This window comes from Gnatocerus cornutus, chromosome 5 (assembly GCF_029298725.1).
Source record: "Gnatocerus cornutus isolate USDA-ARS CGAHR chromosome 5, icGnaCorn1.1, whole genome shotgun sequence".
Classification (NCBI taxonomy): domain Eukaryota; kingdom Metazoa; phylum Arthropoda; class Insecta; order Coleoptera; family Tenebrionidae; genus Gnatocerus; species Gnatocerus cornutus.
Genome location: NC_142237.1, coordinates 11,110,847 through 11,137,485, shown reverse-complemented (window position 1 = coordinate 11,137,485; position 26,639 = coordinate 11,110,847). Strand labels below are relative to the sequence as shown.

The following is a 26,639-nucleotide window of genomic DNA, read 5'->3' as shown; positions in this document are numbered from 1 at the left end:
TGTATAAAGAGGCGCATTTAGCCTTAGGTAGTAATTTAGTACTCAGACATTTCAGGTTCGCTTTGTTCAGCTTCGTGTGTGATTTTTTCTTGATAAAATAAACTGTAATTTGGATGAATATTTTGGGGTACACGTTCATAATTTCTTATTTATTTGAGTGGAAAATGATGATATTACGTCTTAGCTTTAATATTCGTTACAGGTAACTGCAAAGACAGTTGAAGGGTTTGAAGGGGTTGTAAGTCAAAGGCACATTGATTTGATAATAATATTATAAAGTCAATGTTAAAACTTGCCCATTGCTGGCGTAGTTGACAAATGACATCTTTATTATGTTGCGACAAACGTCTTCTTATTCTTGTTTTCCAAGTCATTCCCTAATCAAAAATTTATACGGTAGATTTAGTATAATAATAGTATTTGCAAACAAGTCTTTCAAGTTTCCGTGGTGTAGTGGTTATCACATCCGCCTAACACGCGGAAGGTCCCCGGTTCGATCCCGGGCGGAAACACTCTTTTTTTTTTCGTTTATTCTACGTAATGTTAATCTGTAATGTTTGCAGTTTTGATGCTAGTGCAATAAAATTTACGGAGATTACTATCTTTCCATAGCTTATTGTCTGTACAATATTTCAAATTTTTTGAACAACAGGGACAGATTTTAGAAATTTTCATTTTAAAGACGAGCCAAAAATTTCCAATATTTTCCAATCGAATCTGTAAAGTTCGCAATGTTGATGCCTAGGGCAATTAAATTTGGAGAAATTACAATTTTCACAAGGTTTATTGTCTGTACAATATTTCAAATTTTTTGAACAACAGAGATAGATTTTAGAAATTTAATGTACTTATTTAATCAGTTTAATGTACTTATTTCTGTTACACCCTGTTTTTAATCGAAATCAAAAATTTAATTTAGCTTTTGTAAACTGGCTCATATTATGTTAAATCTCAAATTATCTTTCACAAATAAAAAATCTTGGGAAACAAATGAAAAAAATGTAGACGCGAACTATAATAAACTGAAGCAGCATTTTTGAATCTAATTTTTACAAACCGTGAATCCGACATTCCACAATTAATTCTTTTCTATTTCCTAGAAAATTAACTCGATTTTCCTGCTAAAAATTTCAGTGATATTATTATGTTCGCAAGATGTTCACAATGACGATTTATTTCCTCTCTTCCACTTACTCCGATTAGATCATACATCACGAAAATGCATCCGACTAAGCTGAAATAAATCTCATTAAAATTTATGGAGCTCAACTCGTCCCAGTTATTTTCCATCTTACCATTATTTAACAATCGATCGAACTTTTATTTCGATGCAGATCGAGTTTAATAAGACACGTCACTGCGAACATTTATCAAAGAAAGGGCCTTTGAAGGAGGTGATGTTCTTGATTTGATGTGGTGCAGGTAGCGAAGCGTACAGATTTGAAGGAAGATTGTTGGGAGGACATGAGGTCTGACCCATTTTCTTAAGAGAAATGCGAGGAACGGGAGGGAATGTAAAGAGCATCCATCAAAATGACGGAGAAATTATGTGTTTGACTTGGGATGGGAAATGTGGGAGAAATGTTAATGTTTATGGTGAAAGATAAGTGATTGGGGGACGGGAAATTCGCGCTGAGGTGAGAAATTTCGAAGCGGGAATTATCAAAAATTTGAAAGACGATAATTAGATCTCCAGCTTCCCAAATTCTCGAATTGTCTTAATTATCTTAATTAAGTTTTATTCTTGACTTGGCGGAATTTAAATGTTTGTTGCAACGACTCTAAAGGTAACCAATTTTTCTGCTGCGAATATTAAAAGGTAAAAAACGGCATCACTCGTCTTCCATTTTCTGCAGTTACTTCACATCCATTTGTGCTTTCAAATTCGAGACACAAGAAAACAGTTCCATGAAAGAACGACACGGAATACATTTTACATTAGATTCTTAAATCGATAAACCAATAATTTGTTCAACAGAAAATACACCAAATCTCACTATTTCTAGCAAAAACCATTCCCGTTGAGCTTTTTCTTTTGATCTTTCCCAATTGATAACATGTAGGAGTTGTATAATCTGTTCATTATTAACAAAGGATGTCATATCAGACAGGAATATTATTCCCAAAGTGGAATCCTTTTGACAAGCCTCCACCTACGCCTAGTAATAATAATAATTAATCTGCCATAAATCAAGCTCTTCTAAAAGGTGGTAGAAGCTGATTATCGCTCAGGGGATTAACTGCAGTAATTTTTCGTTGGTATAACGCTAAGCTTTTCCATTTCAGGACGCTGAATTGTGCATCGCTTTGGCCTTTTCTTTGCAATATGTCCGTCTGTGCGTCCTTTGTTGGATGCTGACGATGGCTCATCATTTGCATTCGCAATTTCGAACAATTCTGCATTTGAATCCCATCACGGACAATGCAATTGGAAAACATTTTTTTAGGTAAGTGAAACAATATTCGTGATTTGTTCGGCCTTCAATTTCACAAAACTTTCCCAACTAATATATTCATTCCTACTCCAAATTCCTCTCTATTTTGCTCGCAGTCTCGCATCCCCGAAAAACCCTTTTGTTTACTGTTTCCAGCAAATTCGTTAATAACTTCCAAACACACTGATCTTCATATTTCCAGATATTCCGTTTTCGCGTGGGGAATTCCCGGAATTTTCTTGGGAGCGAGCGTCCTTGTACAATATCACGACAAAGCGGGAAAGCTCCTCGACACTGCAAGTCTAAAAGCGCAAAATTGCTGGTAAGTTCCAATTATCAATTAAATGGAATAAAATCGATAATTATTCCGTGTCGCTGTGTTTCGAGACGTGTCACTGATCAAATTGGTAATTTTGGAATTCTCATTGCGATACGGAAAAACAGATCAATCGCTTTTCATGCTCATTTTGTACACTAGAAAATATGGATGTTGATGAGAAATATCGGTGCGTTTCGTGGCAATATTTATCCCCACGGAGATATAAAGGGTAAACAGTATTGGTAATATTGTGTGAAAATTAGCATTGCAAACTTGTCAAGGGTTGTTTGTCAACAATGTTTGGCGATAGTTCAATTTATAATTAATATCTACTCGTGTGCGTTTTGTAAAGTCGGGAATAAATTCCATCACTTTGACAATTTTACAGATTAAATTGCGAATTTTTACAAGAGCATTTTGGTGACCAGTTTATCAATTGTGCTTACAAAATTTTATAAATAAAAATAACAATTTTAGAAATTTTATCATTTTTACGATAAACACAAAATTTCCAATTTCTGATTGAATTCGATAACGTTCATAATTGTAACGTTAAAAAGTCGAAAATTTGGAGAGTTATTATTTTTAAAATTTTTATTGATTGTGCCAAATTAAAGAAATTTAGAACAGATTAGTCAAATTTTAGAATTTTTTATTTTATGACCACCATTGAGCTGCCACAAACTTATTAAAATCTCTAATAAATTATATAACTTTGACAATTTTACAGATAAACGGGCGAAATTTTGCAGGGTCATTATTTCTGAAGAATTGTGCTAACTTGTGGAGCAAAAAATATCAATTTTTTTTTTATTTTTATGCAACACAAAATTCCCAATTTTTTATTAAATTCGATAACTTCAATAATTGTAGAGCTAAAATGTCGAAAATTTGCAGTCATTGCTTTTAAGATGTTTATTAATTGTGCGAAATTACAAAAAATTACAACAAAATAGTGTAAATTTAGAAATTTTTATTTTCATGACGACCACAATACTTATGCTGAATCCTGGAGCAATTATGAACACCCCCAAAATTGTTTTTAATTTTAAAGACAAAAATTTGCAAGTTTGCACACACCGACGGTTGATCAAACTCCAGAATCTGTCGCCAAAGATTGTGCATTATCACCGCTAGTTTGGCGTTGCGACGCCTATTTATGATTGTTTATATCTGAATTTTTGCCCGGTGCAGTTTACCAACTGCATTTAAGCGTAGTAAATTAAAACTTCTTTGTAAACTTGTGACTGGAAAATTCCTGGCAGCAAACAGTCGACTGTAAATTACACCATAATCCACAAACATTTTGTTTTCGAAGCACGGCTTTGTACAAAAAAGCCAAATCTCATTTACAACGCTACTAATTAAATTTGATAAACATAATTACTGCTGTAATATCCAAATTGTAATTTTATTTCCGCTAGTTTTCCTCGCATTTAAATGAAAATTTTCCAAGTGTAATTTGATTACACCGGAAAGTTGTTAATGCACATTTTCAATTAGCTTGAAAATGAAAATTTGCCCCAAGTTAATTAGTTCCATTTTTAATTCCTTGCAGGTTCCTCGACAAGAACGCTTTCATCTACGGCTTACTGGTTCCTTCGGCAATCCTGATATCTTCAACGCTGTACTTCCTTGTACGATCAGCTTTAGTAGCACGTTATGTCATCAATATGCAAGTGGATCGCAAGATACGTGATAAGATGCGACGTAAAAGGATGCTACACATTGCCCTTTTTGCTAAGGTGAGCTGTAACAAGATCAATTTCTCAATAAAAATGCTAATAACAATGAGACAAAACGAGTTTTTTCAAAGAAGCATTATCTATGCATACGTCTCCAACAGAAGTCGCGAAACTTCATTTTCAACTTGTCACGAAAAAGTCGCACATGTGAAAGTTTGTTGTTACAGATGGTAGCTGGAAATTCGGGAGAACGTGTCATATTAGAATTATATGCAAATTTAATAAGGGTAAATGAACATAATTGTAACTTCAGATGTAAGGAATGCTTCCGAGAGGATTTACTGAAACATGAACGTTGCCTACATTAGCTTATGTTAATTTCGCGTTTTCAACGTGGAACGTGAGCAAAATATATAAAAAGCAGCACAAACCGATTTATCTGCTTGTTTCTTGTTTATATAAAAAAAATTGTAACTCTGACAATTTTAGTGCTATAGAAGTGAAATTTGGGGACGTTACTATTTTTAAGCTGTTTATTCACTGTGCAAAGTTAAATTGCAAAGTTATAAAGCAGACGATTCAAATTTTAGATATTAATTTTTTAAAATTGAACCAAAAAAAATCCAATGTTTTTATTAAATTCGTAACTTTGAAAATTTTAATGTTATGATGATAAAATTTGCAAGGTTTCTTAATTTTAGACAGTTTATTAACTGTGCCGAATTACAAGACGATTCAAATTTTAGAAATTCATTTTTTCAAATCGAACCAAAAAAAATCCAATTTTTTTATTAAAATTTTGATACTATGGCGATGAAATTTGCAGAGTTTACTACTTTTAACCTCTTTATTAACTGTGCCGAATTACAAAGTCATAAAGCAGACTATTCAAATTTTAGAAATTTATCTTTTTAAATCGAACCAAAAAAATCCAAATTTTTTATTAAATTCGTAACTTTGAAAATTAATGTTATGATGATGAAATTTGCAAGGTTTACTAATTTTAGACTGTTTATTAATTGTACCAAATTACAGAGTTATAAAGCGGACGATTCAAAATTTAGAAATTTATTTTTTCGATTCGAACCAAAAAACCAATTTTTTTTTATTAAATTCGTAACTTTGAAAATTTTAATGGTAGGGGGATGAAATTTTAAGTGTTTATTTTTTTAAGCTATTTATTAAGAGTGCGAAATTGCAAAGTTTTAAAGCAAATGATTTAAATTTTAGAAATGCATCTTTTCAAATCGAATAAAAACATCAAAATTTGTTATTAAATTCGTAACTTTAAAATTTTTAATGGTAAGGCGATAAAATTTGAAAGGTTTATTTCTATTAAGCTGTTTATTAAGTGTACGAAATTGCAAAGTTTTAAAGCAAACGATTCAAATTTTAGAAATTTATTTTTTCAAACTGAACCAAAAAAATCCAAATTTTTTATTAAATTTGTAAATGGGAAATTTTTTATGCTATGGCAATAAAATTTGCAGAGTTTACTACTTACACTTTTTAAATAAGCTGCTTTTATAAATAAAATCAAATAATGCAAATAAAATCCATTCCATACGATTACCTTTATTTACAACAAAATCAAGTAACTGTAATATTTATGAAACTTCTCTAATTGCATCCACAACTCTTTCCCCGAAAATGACGGCATCATAACTTCGAATATAAATCATAAAAAGACGATCTACTAAAATGCTGATCGTTGTAACACTTGGTGAAAAACGCTTGAAATTTCCTCTGAAAAATGTTTACTCTCGTGTGGAATTTAAAGAGTTTTAGTGCACTCACCGACTTCTTCAACGTCGACGGTTGACATCCCCTGCTCGGCGACGTCTATGCACACTTTCTGGAATACGTGGTTGATAGACTACCAAGAAAATAAAGAGGTTTTGGACTTTTTCTAGATGTAATAAAAGGAAAAAAACTTCCAAGATAAACAAACGTTTATTGACAATTGACAAAAGTTTAAGATTTCAAAAGTAATTCTCTTTTATTCAACGGGTCCGGTCCAAGTCGGATCCATGACTCTGCCCACGAAGATGATGGCATCTTTGATCCTGATGTAAAAAATGAAAGGATGGTTTACGTTGACCAACTTATAAAAGCGGTGGTTTAGAACAGGGTACACCGGACAATCGGTGTTCCTAGCTGAAATTTTGAAAATTTTCAGAAAAACGTTTAGTAGCAATTTGAGTTTTTACCCGGACGCCGATCATTGGTAGTCACTCCATCTCTTGTAATCTCCAGACGGACTTTCTGCAGGATGCTCTTGATGTGAAAGTCGCTCTTGTGGCCGAGGAACCTCGAAAAGTCAGCTTCGTTTTTGTTGAATATTTTCTTTATCCCGCACTGAAATAAAAAAAAGGAATAGAATTAAATTTAATTTGGTGATTTCGCACAGTTAATAATATGTTAAAAGCTGTAATCTCTCCAAATTTCATTGCAATATCTCAAAAATTACCAAAGTTACGAATTTTAGTTCAAAATGTTCAAAATTTTTGATTTGTCTTCGGCGCCTTACTTACCTCTTGGACGATATTGGTGTAATCAATGTGAGTAAAAATCCGGAAAACCGGAAGCACAATCTTCAGAATCCTTTCCTGGAAACTAAACGCGCGAATTTCGAAAACTTTCTTGAGCTTCTCTTCAAGCCCCGAAATTCCTTTAATATCATCAGGAAGAACAATGACCATAGCGCCATCCTCCACGAATTTGATCTCCACCAAATCCGCCTTCAGTTCTTCGCTTCTGCAATACCGCCTCGGACAAATCTTCTGCAGGACATCCGTCATGATGACTTCATCCTTCGCTTTGAAAAACTTACATTTTATAGGAACTTCATCGAACGGTTGGTACCACTGTGCTTGCAGATACAGCGTACTTATTAGAATCACTTTCGTGTCTTCCGAAAAGTTGTAAGGTTCGATGGCTCTTGTAATCGAATTCTGACTAATTGCACTTATGGTTCTGTTAATAAACTCAGCGGCTTTCTCAGGTTTGGTCATATCGCAACTTTCCTTGTTCGCTCTGAAGAATCCATCAATGGTCAGATCGAAATCATCGCGGATTTCGTATTCGTTGTGGTAAAACATGAAACTGACCACTTTCAAATTGCGGCATTCTCCATGAATCGCGAAGAGTAAATCCTGGACGTCACTCTTAATTTTTTCACGGTGGAGCTCCAAATGAAAGAGACCTTTGCGGATTTCTTCAGCGCATTCATCGCTGCAGAGGAGTTGGAACAGTTTCACAAAAGTTTCGACGGAAAGAGGACTTGCGACGAAATTTGTAGAAATGTTGTTTTGTAGCGTCTGAAATGTCAACTGGAGGAGAAGTGCGAAACGAGAAATTCCTTACCTTTAAAGTCGCCACGAAAAAATAGAACTCGTTGTTGTAATATTGGGGTAAAATTGAAACGGGGCCGAAAGCGGACGCGGGCAACATTGTGAACACTTTTCGAAGGGGATGCATATATACACAATTATTAACAGCGACACGTGAAAGAAACTCGGACAAATACGGTGGTAAAAAGTTGGGTTTGTTCTTCTGGAAGACGAAGAGATAAACGCGCCAACGCGGAAGTCACGTTCGACAAACGTTTTTTTTAATTTTTCTGTTAAATTCCTTGTATTAATAAAATCGCTTTTTCGGCTTGCAAACATTACGTTTTTATACGATTTTTATAAGTAAATAATATTTTTATAAGAAAACAGGCGCGAAAGTTTAAATTCTTCTCTACAAAAGGTAATGATTGCTCAAAATTTGTACTAGAGCAGTGGAAAGGCAATTCTACTTTCGAAATGAAATGTATTTTTAAAGTAGAGTTGTCTTCTAATTCTGACTCTGATTATTCCAAAGTCGTTTTACTTCATCAGACCAGGAGGTATTTGTAAAATAAGGTCATTTTCGTACGCTGCTTGTTTTGTTCAGTTTGCTTAACAATTTCTAAAATCATGAAACTTTGTAATACATCATCAATTGTGCCGAATTGCAAAGTTTTAAAGCAAACCATTCAAATTTTAGAAAGCGAGCCAAAAAAAAATCCATTTTTTTTAGGTGATGAAATTAAGAGTGTATATTTTTTTAAGCTGTTTATTAAGTGTGCGAAATTGCAAAGTTTTAAAGCAAACCATTCCAATTTTAAAAATTTATTCTTTAAAATCAAACCAAAAAAAAATGTTTTTTGTTAAATTGCTAACTTTGAAAATTGTAATGCTATGGCGATGATATTTGGAATGTTTTTTTTTTAAATGTTAATTAAGTGTGCAAAATTGCAAAGTTTTAAAGCAAACAATTCAAATTTTAGAAATTTTTACGGCTTATTCTAAAATGTATCTTTGGTTCTCTTGACGCTACTGCGTTAAAATTTGGGCAGATTGTTATTTTTATTTCATTTATTAACTATACTAATTTTTAAAATTCTAGAGCAAAAAACTCAGATATTAGAAAAATTTAATTTTAGGATCAACCTAATGGTCTCAAAATTCCACATTAAAATCTGTATCTTTGGTTCTCTTGGTGCCACAGCGATTAAATTTTGGAAGATGTCTACATTTGTTCTTCTTACTAACTGTACTAAATTACAAAATTCTACAGCAAATGACGCAGATTTTAAAAAAATTTATTTTTTGGGACGAACCCAAAAGTTTCAAAATTCCATATTAAAATCTGTATCTTTGGTTGTCTTGACGCTACAGCGTTAAAATTTGGGCAGATTGTTATTTTTATTTCATTTATTAACTATACTAAATTTCAAAATTCTAGAGCAAAAAACTGAGATTTTAGAAAAATTTTATTTTAGGGCGAACCTAATAGTCTCAAAATTACGTATTTTAATCTGGACCTTTGGTTCTCTTTGTACCACATCGATGAAATTTAGAGAGAATTCTACTTTTATCTAATTTATTAGCATTACCAAATTTCAAAAGTCTAGAACAAAAACTCAGATTTTAAAAAAAAATAATTTTAGGACGAACCCAAAAGTCTCAAAATTCCACTTTAAAATCTGAATTTTGGTTCTCTTGGGGCTACAGCAATAAAATTTGGGCAGATTATTATTTTTATTTCATTTATTACCTATCCTAAATTTCAAAATTCTAAAGCAAAAAACTTTGATTTTAGAAAAATTTAATTATGCAACAACTGTTAAAAAAAACAAATTTAAAAACGTTTCCTTAAGCTGGAATATTTTTGGGTCCGGATCTGATAGAGCAAAACCAACTTCATATGCAGAATCAGGAAACCTTATTGCTTCTCTATTACAAATTGTTTCCCAAATTTTTGACTAATAAATTAACACACAAATACTTATTCTCATTTATTAATTTTTTTTGGAAATACCAAAAAATACAAAACGTAATAATTTCACCAACTTGTTACAAATTTCAGATTTAAATTAAAAAGACTCAAAGACTACACATTGTTAAAAAATCAATAAAGCAATTAGACAAAATTAGACCATCAATATTCCCAATAATGGCTGGAAGGGCCCGGAGCTGGATTAGAATGAACGCTGTGCCTCCTGTAATACGTCGGATCTTCGACTTTCCCTCCAAAAATAATGTGATCCCAATATTTAACATAAAAGATAAAAGGACGATCGACAAGAAACGACTTTGCTGCATTCTGAGAGAAAAAATCATCATCAGAGCTGCTCCCTTCAACTAAAAATGTTCGTTAGCATAATTTTAAGCGCGTGACGAAATTTTTACCAGGATTGAAACGATCCCCAGAACTGATGCCTCCATCTTCAATTTGAAAGCTCATTTTTTGAAAGTACCAATCCACGGATAATTCGGTTGAATCGTCGCTAATTCCGCAGAGATCTGCTTCGTATCGGTTGAACATCTTCGAGACTCCACACTAAAAAAAAACAGTTAGAAAGAATCTTCACTGGTAGGAAAACAAACATTGACGAGGATGTTCTTGTAGTTGATTCTGGTGATGATCTTAAACTTCGGTATTTCGACTCTGACTAGGTCTTCCTTGAATTCGCTTAAAGGTACGGAGAAAACTTCTTTGATTTTCTTTTCGATCCCGTAGATGTCATGGGTTTCCTTCGGGAGGATCACCACCATGCAGCCGCTGTTCTCCAGAGTCAGCTCCACCATATCCACCCCCAATTCCACAGACTCGTAGTACTTATAATGATTAACAGCATGCAAGAAGTCGATTTTAAAATCGTCTTCTTCGGCGTGAAAAATCTTCTCGTAGATTTGATCAGTCGGAAACGGCTTCCTCCAGCGGATTTTGTACGAAGCCGCACTAATCAACACCATCTTCGTGTCAGGCGCAATCTCGTGCTCCTTCATAACATCTCTGGTCTGCATCCTCGTGTCGTTCAACACTTGATCATTGATACTCCTCGTCGCGTTCGCATTATCCGTGAAATCAATACTCGCAATGTTGACTTTGAAAAATTCCGCCGCCAATGTCTTGAATTCCTCCTTGATCCGATGCTGGTTGCTGATGTACATCCTGTTGATAAAACGGAGGGTTGGGATCTCTCCATGTCCCACGATTGACGCAATTTGCCTCCTCACGTTGGATTTTATGATGTCGGAGTCGATGTCCAACTGACGGAGACACGTCCGCAGCTCTTCGGCGGTGGCACCTCCAGCCCCGAAGCGGAGCAACACGTTAAAAAATTGGATAAATAGGGAGCTGTACACGAAATTCACGCATCTGGTGTTGCTGAATCTCTACAAAAAGGAGTTTTTTTTTTTTTGAAGAAAACTATTGAGACTTACTTCGTATGTTAGCGTAGGGAAGAAAATCTTGTCGGTGAGAAAATCGAAATTCATTTTTTACACAAGACGATCACAAGACGAGTTAAAATGCGGACTGGCGAAGAGTGCATTGGCGAGGTCGAGTTTTTCGCTTGGAGTAAAAAACGAGGAAAGAAGTGGCCAGGTTTTGTTTAAACCAGAAGCTGATAACCAAAATAATTAGGAAATCTTTATTTAATTTAGTTGGTACAATGAGACAATAAAAGAAAATGTAAAAAAATAGATCAATTAAAATGATTCGGCCCAAACTTCGTCCTCTTCAAGACTGACGACTCTTCCGACGTACAACACCAAATCCTTGACTCGGATGTAGAAAAGAAAAGGATGGTCCACTTTGAATTCGACCCGTTTTTCTTTGACGTTATCATATTCACTCAAATCCGTCCCATCTAAAATTAAAAGTTAATTGAGATTTTCTAAATTTTTCCCTCTTACTAATTGGGCAAGTGAGTCCTTTGGTGTTGCAACCAGTCTCCCCAATATCCACGACGGACTGCTGGAGGATCTCGTCGATGCAGAGATCCCCGACTAGTCCGGCAATTCCGGTGAAATCGGCTTCTCCATCTGCGAAAGCTTTCTCGACGCACATCTGCAAAAATCTGCGAGTTAAGAAGTGGAAACCGATAATATAAACTTACCTTCTTGAGAATGTCTTTGTAGTCGATTTTATTCTCGATTTTGAACTTGGGGATATGGAGGGAAATCTGCTCTTTCTGCATCGGATGATCCGCTCTGACAACCAAGTCGATCTGACTCTCCAGTGCTGCCAATCCGTTAATTTTATTCGGAAGAACAATGGTCAAAGCCATGTCACGTCCAAAAAAATCAATCTCTAGAAATCTGCAATCCAACCCCGGGTGCTCCAAATAATAATAAAACCAATATTTTAAACATCCAGGGACGTAAACTGACGGCTTCCTCGCCTCTTCGTAAAAACGCATGTGAACATTTAAATGAATATCAAACTCGCTGTTCCAGAATCCCTTGAATTTCGTGAAAGTGCTCAGAATTACCTTAGTCGTTTCGCTGATGTGTTTGTCTTCGATCAAATCTTCGATGGCATCCGCTTCGGTGGTGTTTTTCACATGCAGATTCATCTTCTTTTTCACCTCTGCAGGATTACTGAAATTTATGGGTAAGATAAAAGCGCGGAAGTTTTCACAAGTTTTTTTGAATTCCGCTCTTAGCTCGTGATTGTTTGCAACGAAAAGAAAATTGTACATGAGAAATACCGGAGCTTGCTCTTGCAAAGTATCAAGCACTTTTTTGAATGCGTCTTCGGTTTTATCTTGCGATGATGGTTTGTAGGCGAGAGCGACGCGAAATTGCTCGGCGGTGTCTTCGCGAGCTCCTAGATAAGCCAAGGCGAGGAGCGTCTCGGCAGCGAAGGGGCTGAACACGAAGTTCTTGCACCCGCTTTTGGAGATTTCCTAAAAAGGGAGGTAAAATGGGGGTGAGTTTGATGGGAACTTACATCGTACGAAAGAACGGTGAAAGATGTCTCGCGGGCACTAAAAGGCTTCATGAGGTTTAAATAAGTTCTTCGGACAGACATGTTAAAATCGGGAAGTTACAAATAAACACAACAGTTGTTGGAAGACGAATAAAACGAACCGACTTTATCGCGGGAGATAACAAACGTCTCAAAAAACGCAAAAAATTCGAGGTGTGTTTACTACTTTTCTCCGCTAGAATATGAAATGCATTTTCAACATTTTTCATGCTTTGTGGAAAATTAGATGTAGGCAAGTCCTTTTGTCAAAGCAGCACATCCCCGCAAATCCTGGAAACACGGGAAATGTTCGTTTTTCCTTGAAATTTCTCTTATAAAAGGGCAAAATCGACACTGTTAACACATCTTTTCATTCCAGATCACAATCCTCCTGGGCTTGGTGGTAACTTTAGGCGCCCTCAGCAAACTCCTAAAATCCGAAACAGCCTGGATAGCTTACCACGTCGGTCAAGGCCTGCAGGGCATTTTCGTTGCAATATTAGTCACATGCAACTGCCAAGTATTAAAGCTCTACACTCGAAGTATGAAATCCCGAGCTTCGCGTCATATACCAGTTTATGCAAGCATGGGTCGTGCCTCTTCCACTGCTGCAGTCTCGAAGTCGACCAGTCTTCAGTTGTTGACTTGGGAGCCTGCCCCTGATCCTGTGTAAAAAGTTATTGAAAATCTTCTGTGACAACATCGAATTTTGGACCTACATATCAAGGTGGTAGTTCTTCAGTTGACACCAAACAGTGCTGTTTCGTATTCTGAAATGCCACATGATCTCTTTGATGTTAAGACAGAAACAGTATTCTTGTCACTATAGCTTAGAAAAATAATAGCGCGTGTAATTACTCAAATAGAATGTAAAACAAGTTTGTTTTGAATTTTCTGGGTGCTGAAACACAATTAAGTTTCGTCTGGTTCCGAACTGTGAAATTGAATTTCTCTCCTAGAAGTAGAAACAGAAAAGCACATTTTGGGTTGGATATTTTAGGGTGGATAAAATAAAAAAAAAGAATAAATCCACCCCTTCTGAGCACTTAATCACCCCAGATAGACAATTAACCCCAACTTAATAAAATTCATATCCTCCCTTTCATATTTCACTTGACCGTTTTCTCTCCGAACAAAGCCATCATCATAACTTCCTCGATGAAAAATATTCCGCGCAACCGATCTAAACGAGCAAACATTACTCGAATGTGTCTATGTAACGACCCTTCAAGCTATGGAAACTTTAATGTGGTTGTTTGGTTGGACGTTATGAGACTACCACACTCAAATATACTATTTTTCCACATCATTACTTGTACAGTAATAAGGAAAAGAAATGGGCTCATGGGCGGAATGGGTCGTAAGGAGGTGGAGTAAGCCTCAACGGGTGGTGTCGATGATCTGCACCCTCGTAAAGCAAATTTGAGGGGATGAAAAAATTTTGAAGTTTTGTTGTTGTTTTATATACCTACTTGATTTTTTAAAACCGCGCTATATTTTTTTACACAGCCGTAGAAATCTCACGATTTTGGATTTGGATTCTGCGTAAAATTCTGCGTAAAATGAGTCCGAATAACGCAAGTTTGCTCGACCAAAGAAAGTTTATGTGGTCAAATTTTCGATGTTTCAGCACTGCGGAAATTTCAAAATACACGCTTTGTCCCTAAAGTATGACTATTCAAACACCTTTCAAAGAATTTCTTTTTTGACAGAAAAAGAGACAATAAGATATCAATATAATGGAAAACATATCTAATTCATTTCGATGGTTGCACGGATGCGTTATTTAGAAGGAGTATTTTTGTATAAAGTACGATTTTAGTTTGTATTATAACTATTTTTAGGACTAGAAAAAATTGTAGCTGTGTACATATTGCAAAAAATAAATCTAAATTTCTAAAAAAAATTGTGTTTTTTTATCAGAGGAGTGATATGAAAGGTAAGTAAAATGACGCAATGTAATCTTTCGCTTAATCTATTATGTAAGAGTGTGTACACATAGAAAAACAACATACAAATGTGACGAAACAATTAGATATAACAACAACGTCGCTGCAAACAAAACCCGCCACTCCTAACAATACCAACTTGACAGCTCTTACCACAACAATGACGTCGAAAAGCGGCTTCTAGACAGACAATTATTAATATATTCAACCATTAATTACACTCCGGAAAGAAACGGTAAAATGCCGGAAGCGGTGAAAAAATAATGCAGAATTGATTAATGAAAGTTCAACACGCCTACGAACACTGCCCTAAAATTAATATGCGTCGATTAGCGGTGGTCAGTAAGCTTTGCTTAAGCTCGAGGGATAGCGGAAGCATAGGGCGATTTCCGGGTGCCTGTTTCCTATGATAATATTGTCAGAACAACCCCTACTAACCCACATAGTGGAAAGCTGCAAGGCGGTTCTAGCCTTGATCATGCACCGAGTAGTCCCTTTATTACTTCGCTAATTTATCGACCTAGTTGTACAAGCTGGGGAATATTTGTTGGAAATGTTATTTGTAATTTGTGTTAATTAACTCATAACCGGTTAATTTAAATGGCATCGATTGCAGTTGGTGAAGCTGCGGGATGATGAGGGTAAACAAGTGCCGAAATTAATATGAATTGTGCGTTATCTAGAATATTTCAAAATTCATAAAATTAGCTATCTATCGTGTTGTAATTACACTAGTAGACAAAATTTTGCTTCCAGGTTCTAAATCCGAAGTCCATTTTTCCCGATCAGGTCAGGACTCAGCGAAATTTATAAAATAAGTGTTTTTTATTAAGTAACTTTAGTTTTTTTTTCTGTTTTGCCTAGCAGCTTGCAAAATCATAACATTTTATTTATTATTAATCAATATGCTTCCTAAAAAACTATAGAAGTCACCAGAATAGTTAATTTTTGCCACAAATTTCAGAAAAACTAGAATCTAAACGATTTAAAAAATTTAAGAATTTTAGAATCGCAATTTTTTGCTCAAGAATTTTGGAAATTGGTATAGTTAATAAAATAAAAATAACAATCTGTCCAAATTTTATCGCTGTGGCACCAAGAAAACCAAAGATACAGATTTTAATGTGGAATTTTTAAACTTTTGAGTTCGTTCTAAAAATTAAAATTTTCCTAAAATCTGCATCTTCTGCTCTAGAATTTCGTAATTTAGTTCAGTTAGTAAAAAAAATAAATGTAGAAACCTCCCAAACTTTTATCACTGTGGCACCAAGACAACTAAAGATTTAGATTTGTATGTGAAATTTTGAGACTGCATATTAAATTAAACTAAAATTAAATTTTTCTAAAATCTGAGTTTTTTGTTTTAGAATTTAGAAATTTGGTACGGTTAATAAATTAGATAAAAGTAAAAACCTCTCAAAATTTCATCGCTGTGGCACCAAGAGAACCAAAGATATAGATTTTAATGTGAAATTTCGGGACTATTGGATTCGACCTTAAATTAAATTTTTCAAAAATCTTAGTTTTTCTTTTAGAATTTTGAAATTTTTGGTACAGTTAATAAATAGGATAAAAGTAAAAACCTCGCCAAATTTCATTGCTGTGGCATCAAGAGAACCAAAGATACAGATTTTAATCTGGAATTTTGAAACTTTTGGGTTCGTTCTAAAAATTAAAAAAATATTTTTCAAGAATATCTCTAAATACGAATCTAAAGGAGCATATCGGACTTCAGATTCGGATTCAGGCGGCCATTCCACAATATATTTATTATTATTTATTATTTGAATGCAAGTAATAAACCTCGAATTAGCATAAATTAAAAAAAAATCTTTTAAATATGCAGCAATTTTTTACAAAAAATGCAAGAAATTATGCAAAAACATCGTCATTTTTATTAATTTGCTTTAATTTTGTTATTATTTTTGATAATAATTAATTAAATCAAATTAAATTAAATCATTTGAAATTAATTAAACTGTTCCAAACTCTCCGGAAACTCTCAAATGACTAGAAGTAGTACAAATAATCGAATTTTTTTTTAGTATTTAAACAAGTTAAATTTCCCATGTTAAACTTTTGTCAAACATGCACCCGAGAGCAAAATATGCAGAAAATTGATTAAATATCACTTTGCAGCACACATTTCCGTTTTTTCTTCTACTAAGAACAGAATTTTCTAAAAAATCTGCGCCTTTAAGATGGCACAGCAATGCCGCACTGTAACGACTCAATTTTGCATCCATCAATCACATCCGAGAGCCATGTGTTTCCGCTACAGCTTGACCCAGGTGCATTTCAAATGAAATGATGGAACGATTTCAAACAGCGAATATTTCATTCCCAGACAAGAACCGCAAGAACTCCAAAGAATGTGTAACCTGCTTATCCTGCGATAAAGAAAGCAAGTTAAAACAAAAATCCCTAAGACATTGTGAAATCTGGCACATGACAGGAAAAACCAGCGCATCTGATAACTTCAGTTTCCTTTTCTCATCCATTCGCTGCGACGTGAGCTGATACCCCCATTTTATATTTTTTTCACGATCAGAATCAAAAATCTCATTAAGCCCGTTAATATATTCACCCAGATTTGGTGATGGCAAATCTCGTGTGTGAATAGAAGTGATTAATTTCGGAAATTATTAATTGTAATTGCTCGAGTGAGAAATAATTAAAAATTGGAAAAGATTAATTTGACTACTGCTGTGGCGTAAAACGAAATAAACGCTGATGCGATACCGACGTTATTACCAATATCTAGCCGTATTGCCTTTTCAAAACCCTTTATTTCCATGTCATAAATATTCCGGCACGGTAACATTCGATATCAGATAATAACGCTCAATGTTCGCTTCAGTTTTGCGGTTTCATTAAATTCTGAATCGTTTTAAAGCAATGATGTATCGACAGTATAAAAGAGCAAATAAATGCTGATATAAATTTAAGGGTACGATAAATTGCCAATCGTATGGAAAAGAATTGGATTTTTCTCACCAATAAAATTACAGCACAACTTTATTAGTGAAAATTCCGCCGTTTAATATTGTGCGTTCTTGGAGTTGGCAATAATCCATCATGCAGCCCTGAAAACCCAATTCGTCTCAGGCTATCGGATTACCAACAATCCCCGTTCATAAATTCAAAAATTCTGTTTAAAAATTCCTTGTGCAAATACGCCTCTTGTCCGCATCAGCATGCTAAAAACAAAACCTTCGCAAAAACTCACCGTATCACCGAGTCCGAACAAATCTAATTTTCAGGATATTCAAATCGTCCGCTTCAGCAATTTTAAACACGATTGACCTAAAATGCAGGAAGAATAAGCAACGAAACTGCGATTAAACTCGAGAATAATTGCTGTTTTTGTTAGGAATTCTACTTTTGATGCATGAAGACTTGTTTAAGTACAAATTCAAATATTCATCGCTCTGAAGATAGGAACGAAAATAATGATTACATTAATGTGAAATATTGTTCTCTTTATAGACGACATTTTAACAAAAATGAGCAAGACGGATTTGTCTAGACGTTACTTTTCAGGTTTTATTCACGGTGCGGTCCTGCTAACGGAAAAATGATTTCCAACGTCACATTAAAATGAATCTGTGCTTATGTAAGCAAACTTATTTCGCATTCCCTGGATTTTGTGAGATTTGCATTTTTATTTGAGTTTTCGGTTAATCTTGAACTTATCTCGTGCAGGTTATAAAGGTTCAAATAAAGATTCGTTTTGAGGCAAAATTGGAATGTTTGTCACATGTATAGGTATGGTTTAGATTTACAAATGTCCAAGATAATAATTATTTACATTCGAGTAGATGTCAGTAGGATTTTACGACTTAATGTGTAATTTTGAAATTTTGAGTTTGTCCTAAAAATAAAAATTTCTAAAATCTACAACCTTTGCTCTATACATTAAAAAGTTCGTACAGTTAATAAATAGGATAAAAGTAGAAACCTCCCCAAATTTCATTGCTGTCGCACTAAGAAAACCAAAGAGACAGAATTTTAATGTGGAATTTTGAAACTTTTAAAAATAAAATTTTTTAAAATCTGCGGTTTTTGCTCTAGAATTTTGTAATTTTGTACAGTTAATAAATAAGCTAAAAGTAGCAATCTTCCCAAATTTCATCGCTGTGGCATCAAGAGAACCAAAGATACAGATTTTAATGTGGAATTTCGAGACTACTGGATTCGTCCTAAAATTAAATTTTTTTAAATTCTGAGTTTTTTGCTCTAAAATTTTGAAATTTAGTACAGTTAATAAATTAGATAAAAGTAGAAACCTTCCCAAATTTCATCGATGTGGCACGAAGCGAACCAAAGATACAGATTTTAATGTGGAATTTGGAGACTTTAGTACGTCCTAAAAATAAAATTTTTCCTAATTTGTATCTTAAATATTCCCAAGTTGCTATGGAAACAAAGCTATTCTAACATTCCGTATCGAAATGGATATTCTAGCACTGAAAACGAATTGGAAAATAGCGAAAATAGCTGTGTTACAAGAACAAATTAGGAAAAATAATATAAAAACCTCGTTCATAAGGCCATTTAGGCACTCATCCATTATAAAACTCGCGGCTTTGCCGCTCGTTTTATAAACTTGGATTCGTGCCTAAAAAATTGCCTTATGAAACTCGGTGTTTTAATATACTATTCTAAAATCTGTGTCTCTTGCTCAAGAATGTTTGGTACACTTAATAAATAGGATAAAAGTAAAAACTTTCTCAAATTTCATCGCTGTGGCACCAAGAGAACTAAATATAGATTTTAATGAAGAATTTTAAGACTAATGGGTTTGTCCTTAAATTAAAATTTTCCAAAATCTGAGTTTTTTATCCTAGAATTTTATAATTTCGTACAGTTAATAAATGAGCTAACAGTAGCAAAAAAAAATTAAAATAAAAAAACACCCGATTTATAATGAATATTTTCAGCGTTTTGATTTTTTTAACGAAGTAATTTTATTCCGATTGCTGTGAGATATTTAGCATAGAAATGAATTTAATTAAAAACGTTTTGTTCCTTTATTAAATACTGTCAATCCTGTTCCCATATTTTGCATACCCTTTTGAAACCATGAAAATGTTTGCCCCCCTCAAGGGTCGAGACCAGAGTAATAAAATCACAACAATCTTAAATTTATAAGAAATGCAAAAGAAATATTTAAAACAGATCGTTCCTTTAAGACAACCTAAGATGTAATTACTGGCGACACAATTAATGAGACGGCAGAATAACAAAACCCAAAGAAAGGATAGCTCTCAAAAATAATATTTTTAATGAATTCAATTTTCAAGCTTTCATTTTTAATTATTTTCAGTGCGGCGTAAATGAGAGTTGATGTTGCAGGCGAAAATTAGACGGGTATAAAACAAATTGCGCAAATTAATTTTAATTTAAAAGATAAATGAAAAATCTTCGCGAAACGACACTGCTTTAATTGATGAAAGTTTATTCACCACTTGAAAATCGGAAAAATTACTGTCTAAAAATAGAAAATTTTATCATTAAATCTACAGGAATAATCGTTTTATCCCGTTTCAACGCTTAATGTAATTGCAGATTGTGCAAACCACGATGGATAATTTATGTATCTGGATTTTTTAGCCAATGACTGGAGGAAAACTAAAAGACGTTTTACATGAAAACTAATTTAAGGAACGAAACGTAATTAAATGACGGGGTTGGGGTTTTTATTTTATCTTTCAGTGCACTTCCGTTTTAAATAAAAACCTATAAAATGTTTCTTTTTTTGATGTTATAGCGGTTTTTTTGTCTTGGTAATATCGGTAAATATTGAGGGAGCTTTCTAACTAAAAATTGAAAGCAAAGCTTATGATAATATGGGTAATATTTAGAGTCCATAAAAGTGATTTCATGATTTTTTTAATCAATTTTTGTCATGGCAATTGTTTGAGATTGAGTCCGAAAAAGCCTCATTCTAAAATGCGTATTCTAAAAATGTTGTTTATTTTTGTCGCAAGTTTTAGCTCTGCAATTTCACCCGAAATTTTCCACGAATCCAGTTGAAATGATTTCGATATGAGCTCGAAAGTAACAAGAATATTGCTAAATTTCGTATAAAGGATTCGCTTGAAGCCAATACAATTTGTGTAACGTTGTATGTTTGCTTTCAATTCCGTTAATCTACTTCATGAAGATGTGGCAGACTGATTCTGTGATAATGAGATTTTGTTTGAAGTAAGCTAACAAATTGACCTCGTGTGGAGATGAAAGGGAATTCGAAGAGTTTTTGGAGAGAATTAACTGTATATTTTTGTAGCTTGTTAAAGTCAGAGATGGCAGAAGAATAAATCAACTTTAGTTCAGAAGATAGGAGTAGAAATTTTACGATTCTACAAGAATTTAAAAAAATGCCGTTTGCACCACTTATCTATTAAAAATCCTCGTCTCCCTAAATCTCCGTTATCGCTCGCAGAACAATAATCCCACCATTATTTGAGTTTCTCTCATCGCGTAGAATTTTTTAATAAGTTCCCTTAAAACGCAAACATTTATAACTTCTGCTTCAAGCACTTTGTGGGAAATTACACCCCTGCGAACAATAAACCACGAAGCGGGTTCTTAATTTCGAATCCATTTCGTGCACAAAATAGAATTTTATTCCCTTTTAACCCAACTAATTGAACATTTGTCAGAAATTGCAACCATAAACACACCGCGTTAGTCACATAAATTTGAACTACCTGTATATAAATTACCGGGAGAATTCAAATTAACTGAAAGAAATTATTTCACGCGAAAAGCGATTTCATCATGTTGAATTTCATCAATTATGTCATTGGTTTACTAGAATAGTTTTGAAAATACAAAACTGTTACGGCAGAGGCGGAAAATGATGAGTAAGGAAAATAGCTGACCTATAAATCGCTTAAATAAAACTGCACTGGAAACGCTTATTCTTCAGTTCCAGTGAAATGTGTGCAGTGTGAAAAAAGTTGCGGACAACAATGAAGGTCTTTAACGTTTCTTTGGTTTTTCTGTGCGTCTTCCAAGTCATCTCCGCTATGGTCGTTATGAAAGGGTGAGTTCTATTATTTATCAATTTGGTTTACGATTCAACATGGAAATAAAACAATTTTACTTCAAAGTAAACGCTTGTTTACTTGTAGTTACGTGCAGACAGTATTTCTCAATTATCTTCCTTCTACTAGAAACAACCTTCTAAACATAGGTAGGTAAACTCCTGAGAGCAATCAAGTTAATTGAAAGCTAATATAAAATTAACTCGTGTTGAATGTTTCGCACATCTTCCCCAGTAGAAGCTTTCCACTTCTCGTCGCTTTTTATGTTAAAATTTACCTCGAAATAGTAAAAACCGAACAATGAATCGTAATTGCCGTCGTTTATCACTCATCCCCCCGCCAATCCAATTAAATTTTATATTCCACAACTAAACGAAACAAATTTAGCTGACGTTTTAATGAACCTGAGCTACAACAAAAGCGCTCTCAAAACGGAACTAATAACCACAAATAACAATATTTGCTGGTGACGTTATGACATTTGCAAGAGCTCACGTTTGAAATCGTTTGTTATCTCGTGAAAGATTACAGAGCTTTATCTGTGTTAACCGACTTTCAGAATTAGCTTTTGGAAAATTAATAAAATTCGGATACGTAGAGTGAAAAGTTTTTGGTTTTACTTGGATGCAAGAGGGGCCTTCATTAATAATCTCTCATAAAATAAAAAATTCTAAAAACTTTAATTCTTGTTATAAAATTTTGTAATTTAGTAGACTTAATAAACGCGTTTTAAGTAATAAATCCACCAAATTTGATTGTTTTTGTGCAAAAATTAACCGATTTACAACATTTTAGTGAGAAAATTATGAATTCCGAGCATGTTCTATAACCGAAAAATTTTAAAATCTTTAATTCTTGTTCTAAAATTTTGCAATTTAGTATACTTAATTAATGCGTCTTAAATAATAAATACAGCAAATTTGATTGTTTTTGTGTTTAAACTGACCGATTTACAACGTTTTATTGAGAACATTTTGAGTTTCCAGCTCGTACATTTTGAGTTTCTGACTCGTCCTATAACTGAAAAACTCTAAAATCTTTAATTCGTGTTCTAAAATTTTGTAAATTAGTACAATTAATAAATGCGTCTTAAGTAATAAATCCACCAAATTTGATTGTTATTGTGTACAAATTAACCGATTTACAACATTTTAGTGAAAAATTATGAATTTCGAGCATGTCCTATATTTGAAAAATTTTAAAATCTTTAATTCTTGTTCTAAACATTTGTAATTTAGTATACTAATTAAATGCGCCTCAAGTAATAAATCCACCGCATTTCATTGCTTTTGTGTTAAAATTGACCGATTTACAACGTTTTATTGAGAATATTTTGAGTTTCCAGCTCGTCCTATAACTGAAAAATTCTAAAATCTTTAATTCTTGTTCTAAAATTTTGTAATTTAGTATAATTAATAAATGCGTCTTAAGTAATAATTCCACAAAATTTGATTACTTTTGTGTTCAAATTGACCGATTTTATAGAAAAAACTTTGAGTTTCCAGCTCGTCCTATAAATAAAATATTCTAAAATCCTTAATCCTTGTTTTAAAATTTTGTAATTTAGTGAACTTAATAAACTCTACTCAAATAATAAATCCACCTCAACCTTTTCATGTTTATTTTTAATTTAGCACCTCGCAAATCCGACATTACGAGACCCTTTTCCATTAGAGATTATGCGTATGGTGCCAACAAAGCAGAAGCGTCAAAGAATTTCTCTTAAAATGATTACATTTCTCTAACAAGGCAAAAAAAAGATCTTCTGGTTATTGACATTATTATCACGTATTTCGCTTGTTGTCATCTCGAAAGATACACCGCAGGATTTAATAATTCAGCTCACATTAGCAAACACCTTTGTATTGTCAAAACTTGGATATTTCAACAAACTTCATAGTTTCTTAGCTGCTAAACTTAAACAGGATTTAATACACCTTTTACTATAAAGCTTAACTGTTTTGTCACTCTTCCCGGTTTTACTATCTTCTTTGCAAGTTTCAACGTCCAAAGTTAGAACATGAAATGAAATGAAATGTCAACTGTTATTGAGTTTACCGACGTGTGTGAGGACCATTACTGTTATTAACTAACTTAAAAAGTTCATGTTGTGTGTTTGTAAAAGCGACATTAAATTAGAAAAGTTAGGAGTTGGAAGGAAACGCAATAATCACGGCCAACGGCGGAGATGGAATGTGGCCGGCGACCTGAAATATGTTCTTTAAATTAGCAATTACGGGCTTCCCTCGCTTTGTCGATAATAATGGAGTGGTGAGTGTTAATTTCCTATTCTGTCATAGACCGGGCGCGATTCTGCAAAACGAAGAAAACGGCGCAACCACCTCAATCCCGGAACCAAGCAATGTCCGCGGCGAGAAGCCAGAAACTGATGTGGCCAAACCGCAACTTCCTAAAGAAGAGGAACCGTTTCTAGACTCCCCTTTAATTAAAAGATGCGCGAGGTGAGAGCCAACGTCTGCAAGTTCACTAACAAAACTCGTTTGCAGATCCGAAATAGTCGGAAGCCATCAAGCTCCCTTGTCCATCGCCCGACGCGACCTCACAGGAAGACGTGTTCAACAGTGCGAAGCGTGCAAAAACGGCAAGCTCTGTAAAGAGCACAACATGTGCTCGCATTGCAAAGCTTTGTGTAAAGACCTCCCGACAACTCCTTCACCAATAGAACCAACTTCTTCGGCGGAAGAGTTAACACCGCCACAAGAAAAAAGAGAAGTTGCTTCCGCCCCCGTTCCAGAAACTCCCGGAGGCGATGTAGTCTTAGGCTCTAGATTTGGAGAAAATGGTGACGATGGTAAAACAATTCCGAGGTACTACTCAGTGGGTGCGGTGGAATCCGAACCTGCGACGCGCCTCTTTACGAAGATTTTCAACATCCCCAACGCCTTCGAGAAGTTTATTGTTTTGGGGAAGATGAAGGGAACCGCGGAAGGGGCGGATTTTAATAACATTATTATTATTGATCTAGCGCAAGTTTTTGGTACCGCCAAGAAGACGCAAGTTACTCTTCATCGCTTCGAGAATTCCGATCCTAACAACGTGAGATTAGTCAATCAACTCAATCAAAAACTCGATGAAATTCTGAGTGAGAAGAAGAAGACGGGAGAGCAACTGGGGGCCGGAGAAATCGACGAAGTCATTGACGAAGCGATGAAAGAAGTGAGTAATGCAAAGTTGGAAGTTCACTTCAAACTCTGGTATTTAGGTCAGCAACAGCGTCGGCAGCCCCCAGGAGAAAACCGAGTCAGAGCGGTGTAATATAGACGAGGCTGTGGAGGACCTCATTGCTGTTCTTCCAGCGGACATGGCGGAGCGCGCTAAAACTACCCTTCACCACGACAAACCTCAAGAAAAACCGCAACCCCAATATGAAGAGTCTGCGGAATCGTACGAAGAAGAAATAAAAAATCCTCCGGTGATCCAAGACAATTACAACGTCGGAGAACCGCTGAAGAAAGACGACTTGGTTAATGATTACGTTGATGACACCGGAGAAAGCAAAGGAGTGGTGCCTGAAACCTCTTCGCGTCTTCAAGATGCCAAAGATCACACCAACGACAACGTGGTGAGAGAAGTCGAACCTGAAAACGTAAGAAGCGCCGCGAAAGAAGAAGTTCCAGAAAATATAGTGGAAGATACCAACAGATCAGTCCCACCCTCAGAGAACCAAATAGTTGGCAAACCAGCAGATCCCGCCAACGATTTAGAACGCAACGTCTTGAAAATAGTCGAAGATAGTCTGAAAGCCGCCGGTGGTGAAAACTTGCTGCGCGAAGAAACTCCAAGATCTAGTCAAGCCAACATGGAAGATATGCAGACAGCGATGAAAGAACCGTTGGTGGAAGCACCGGCACCGGCCGAAGAAGTTCAAGCACCGGTGGCAGAGGCTCCTGATAACGTGGGGGCGCCACATGTTGCCCTAGAACCCCGGTCTCAATTTGAAGATGGGAAGCAATCCAACTACTTTGGTTCGTTGGTTCCGAGCAAAGACCTCTCCGGAGTTACCGACCCCAGAATGAAGAAAGTGTTGTACGTCGGCGAAAACATGAATCTTCCTCTAAAGATGTACCAAGACACTGATGGAGTGATCAAACTACGAGTGGACACCGACGCTCTTTGTAACTGTAAAAACACGACTTGTACGAAAAAGCACGTAGATGAGAGATTTAGATCTGCAGTCACTGAAGAGCAAGAGTCGGAATTGCCACCGCTTCAAGTCCGATTTGAAAGAAATCAACGCTCCAACTTGATGGACAATTTCATGGATGATTTACACAACCATGATGAGAATTTGGGGATTTTTAAAAGATCAGCGACGTCAGGGGAAGACTCTGAAGGAGTTGAGAGCGAGAAAATGGAGTTGGAAAACGAAATTGTAAAGTTGTCAGAAAATTTAGAACACTACAAGAATGCTAATAAGGAGTTGATAAACAAAGGGACCGTAGCGTTGTTTAAAGACGTTGAAAAAACGAGGGATGTTGATCGAATGATTACTTTGGCCAATAATTTTCTGGTTTGGATGAAAGAGTTGGCGATGAAACATTTGGATGCGTAGGTCGAGCTGTTTGTACTTTTGTATTTTTATAAGGTCGAGATTTGTAATTAATTTTGTAAATAAAGATTTCTAAAATGGCTATTATTATTGTCGAAACTTTAGTTTAACTTCACCTACTTTTAGGACCAATAAAGTTCCTTTTGAAAGTCTGATTCACGTTGCCACATTTTTCTATTCTGTTAATATTTGTAAGAAGTTGGGCTAGAAATGTCTACACATGAGAAGACGAAACAGCATTAAGGCAGAAATAGACTAAGGAGTAAGTAACTCTCGACACTTCATATTCATTTTGAAGTCCAAGCAAAAATGTCCGGCATCCTCCATTGAAATTTGT

At 34.9% G+C, this 26,639-nt stretch overlaps 3 protein-coding genes and 1 non-coding gene across 4 annotated transcripts in view; 3 read left to right on the top strand and 1 right to left on the bottom strand.

The window, feature by feature from the left end:
• The window catches only part of LOC148174443 (adhesion G protein-coupled receptor E2-like), a 52,872-nt gene extending 39,463 nt beyond the window's left edge, over positions 1 to 13,409 (top strand). The window contains exons 4-7 of the mRNA XM_088037365.1: positions 2,287 to 2,447; positions 2,638 to 2,757; positions 4,313 to 4,499; positions 13,108 to 13,409. Coding sequence (XP_087893491.1) covers positions 2,287 to 2,447; positions 2,638 to 2,757; positions 4,313 to 4,499; positions 13,108 to 13,401 — 762 coding nt within the window. The 3' untranslated portion in view covers positions 13,402 to 13,409. The remainder of the gene's footprint in view (positions 1 to 2,286; positions 2,448 to 2,637; positions 2,758 to 4,312; positions 4,500 to 13,107) is intronic.
• Positions 440 to 512, top strand: TRNAV-AAC (transfer RNA valine (anticodon AAC)). Its single transcript has one exon. It is a non-coding gene; the product is annotated as a tRNA-Val (tRNA).
• Positions 11,465 to 12,761, bottom strand: LOC148174444 (serpin B3-like). The gene is made up of 5 exons (XM_088035414.1): positions 12,711 to 12,761; positions 12,250 to 12,666; positions 11,875 to 12,219; positions 11,672 to 11,825; positions 11,465 to 11,589 (listed from the first exon to the last, which is right to left on the bottom strand). The coding sequence occupies exons 1-5, from the start codon at positions 12,759 to 12,761 to the stop codon at positions 11,465 to 11,467; spliced, it is 1,092 nt and encodes a 363-aa protein (XP_087891540.1).
• Positions 13,410 to 23,946: 10,537 nt separating the features above from the next.
• Positions 23,947 to 26,305, top strand: LOC148174442 (uncharacterized). The gene is made up of 3 exons (XM_088036826.1): positions 23,947 to 24,194; positions 24,240 to 24,909; positions 24,956 to 26,305. The coding sequence occupies exons 1-3, from the start codon at positions 23,947 to 23,949 to the stop codon at positions 26,303 to 26,305; spliced, it is 2,268 nt and encodes a 755-aa protein (XP_087892952.1).
• The last annotated feature ends 334 nt before the right edge of the window (positions 26,306 to 26,639 follow it).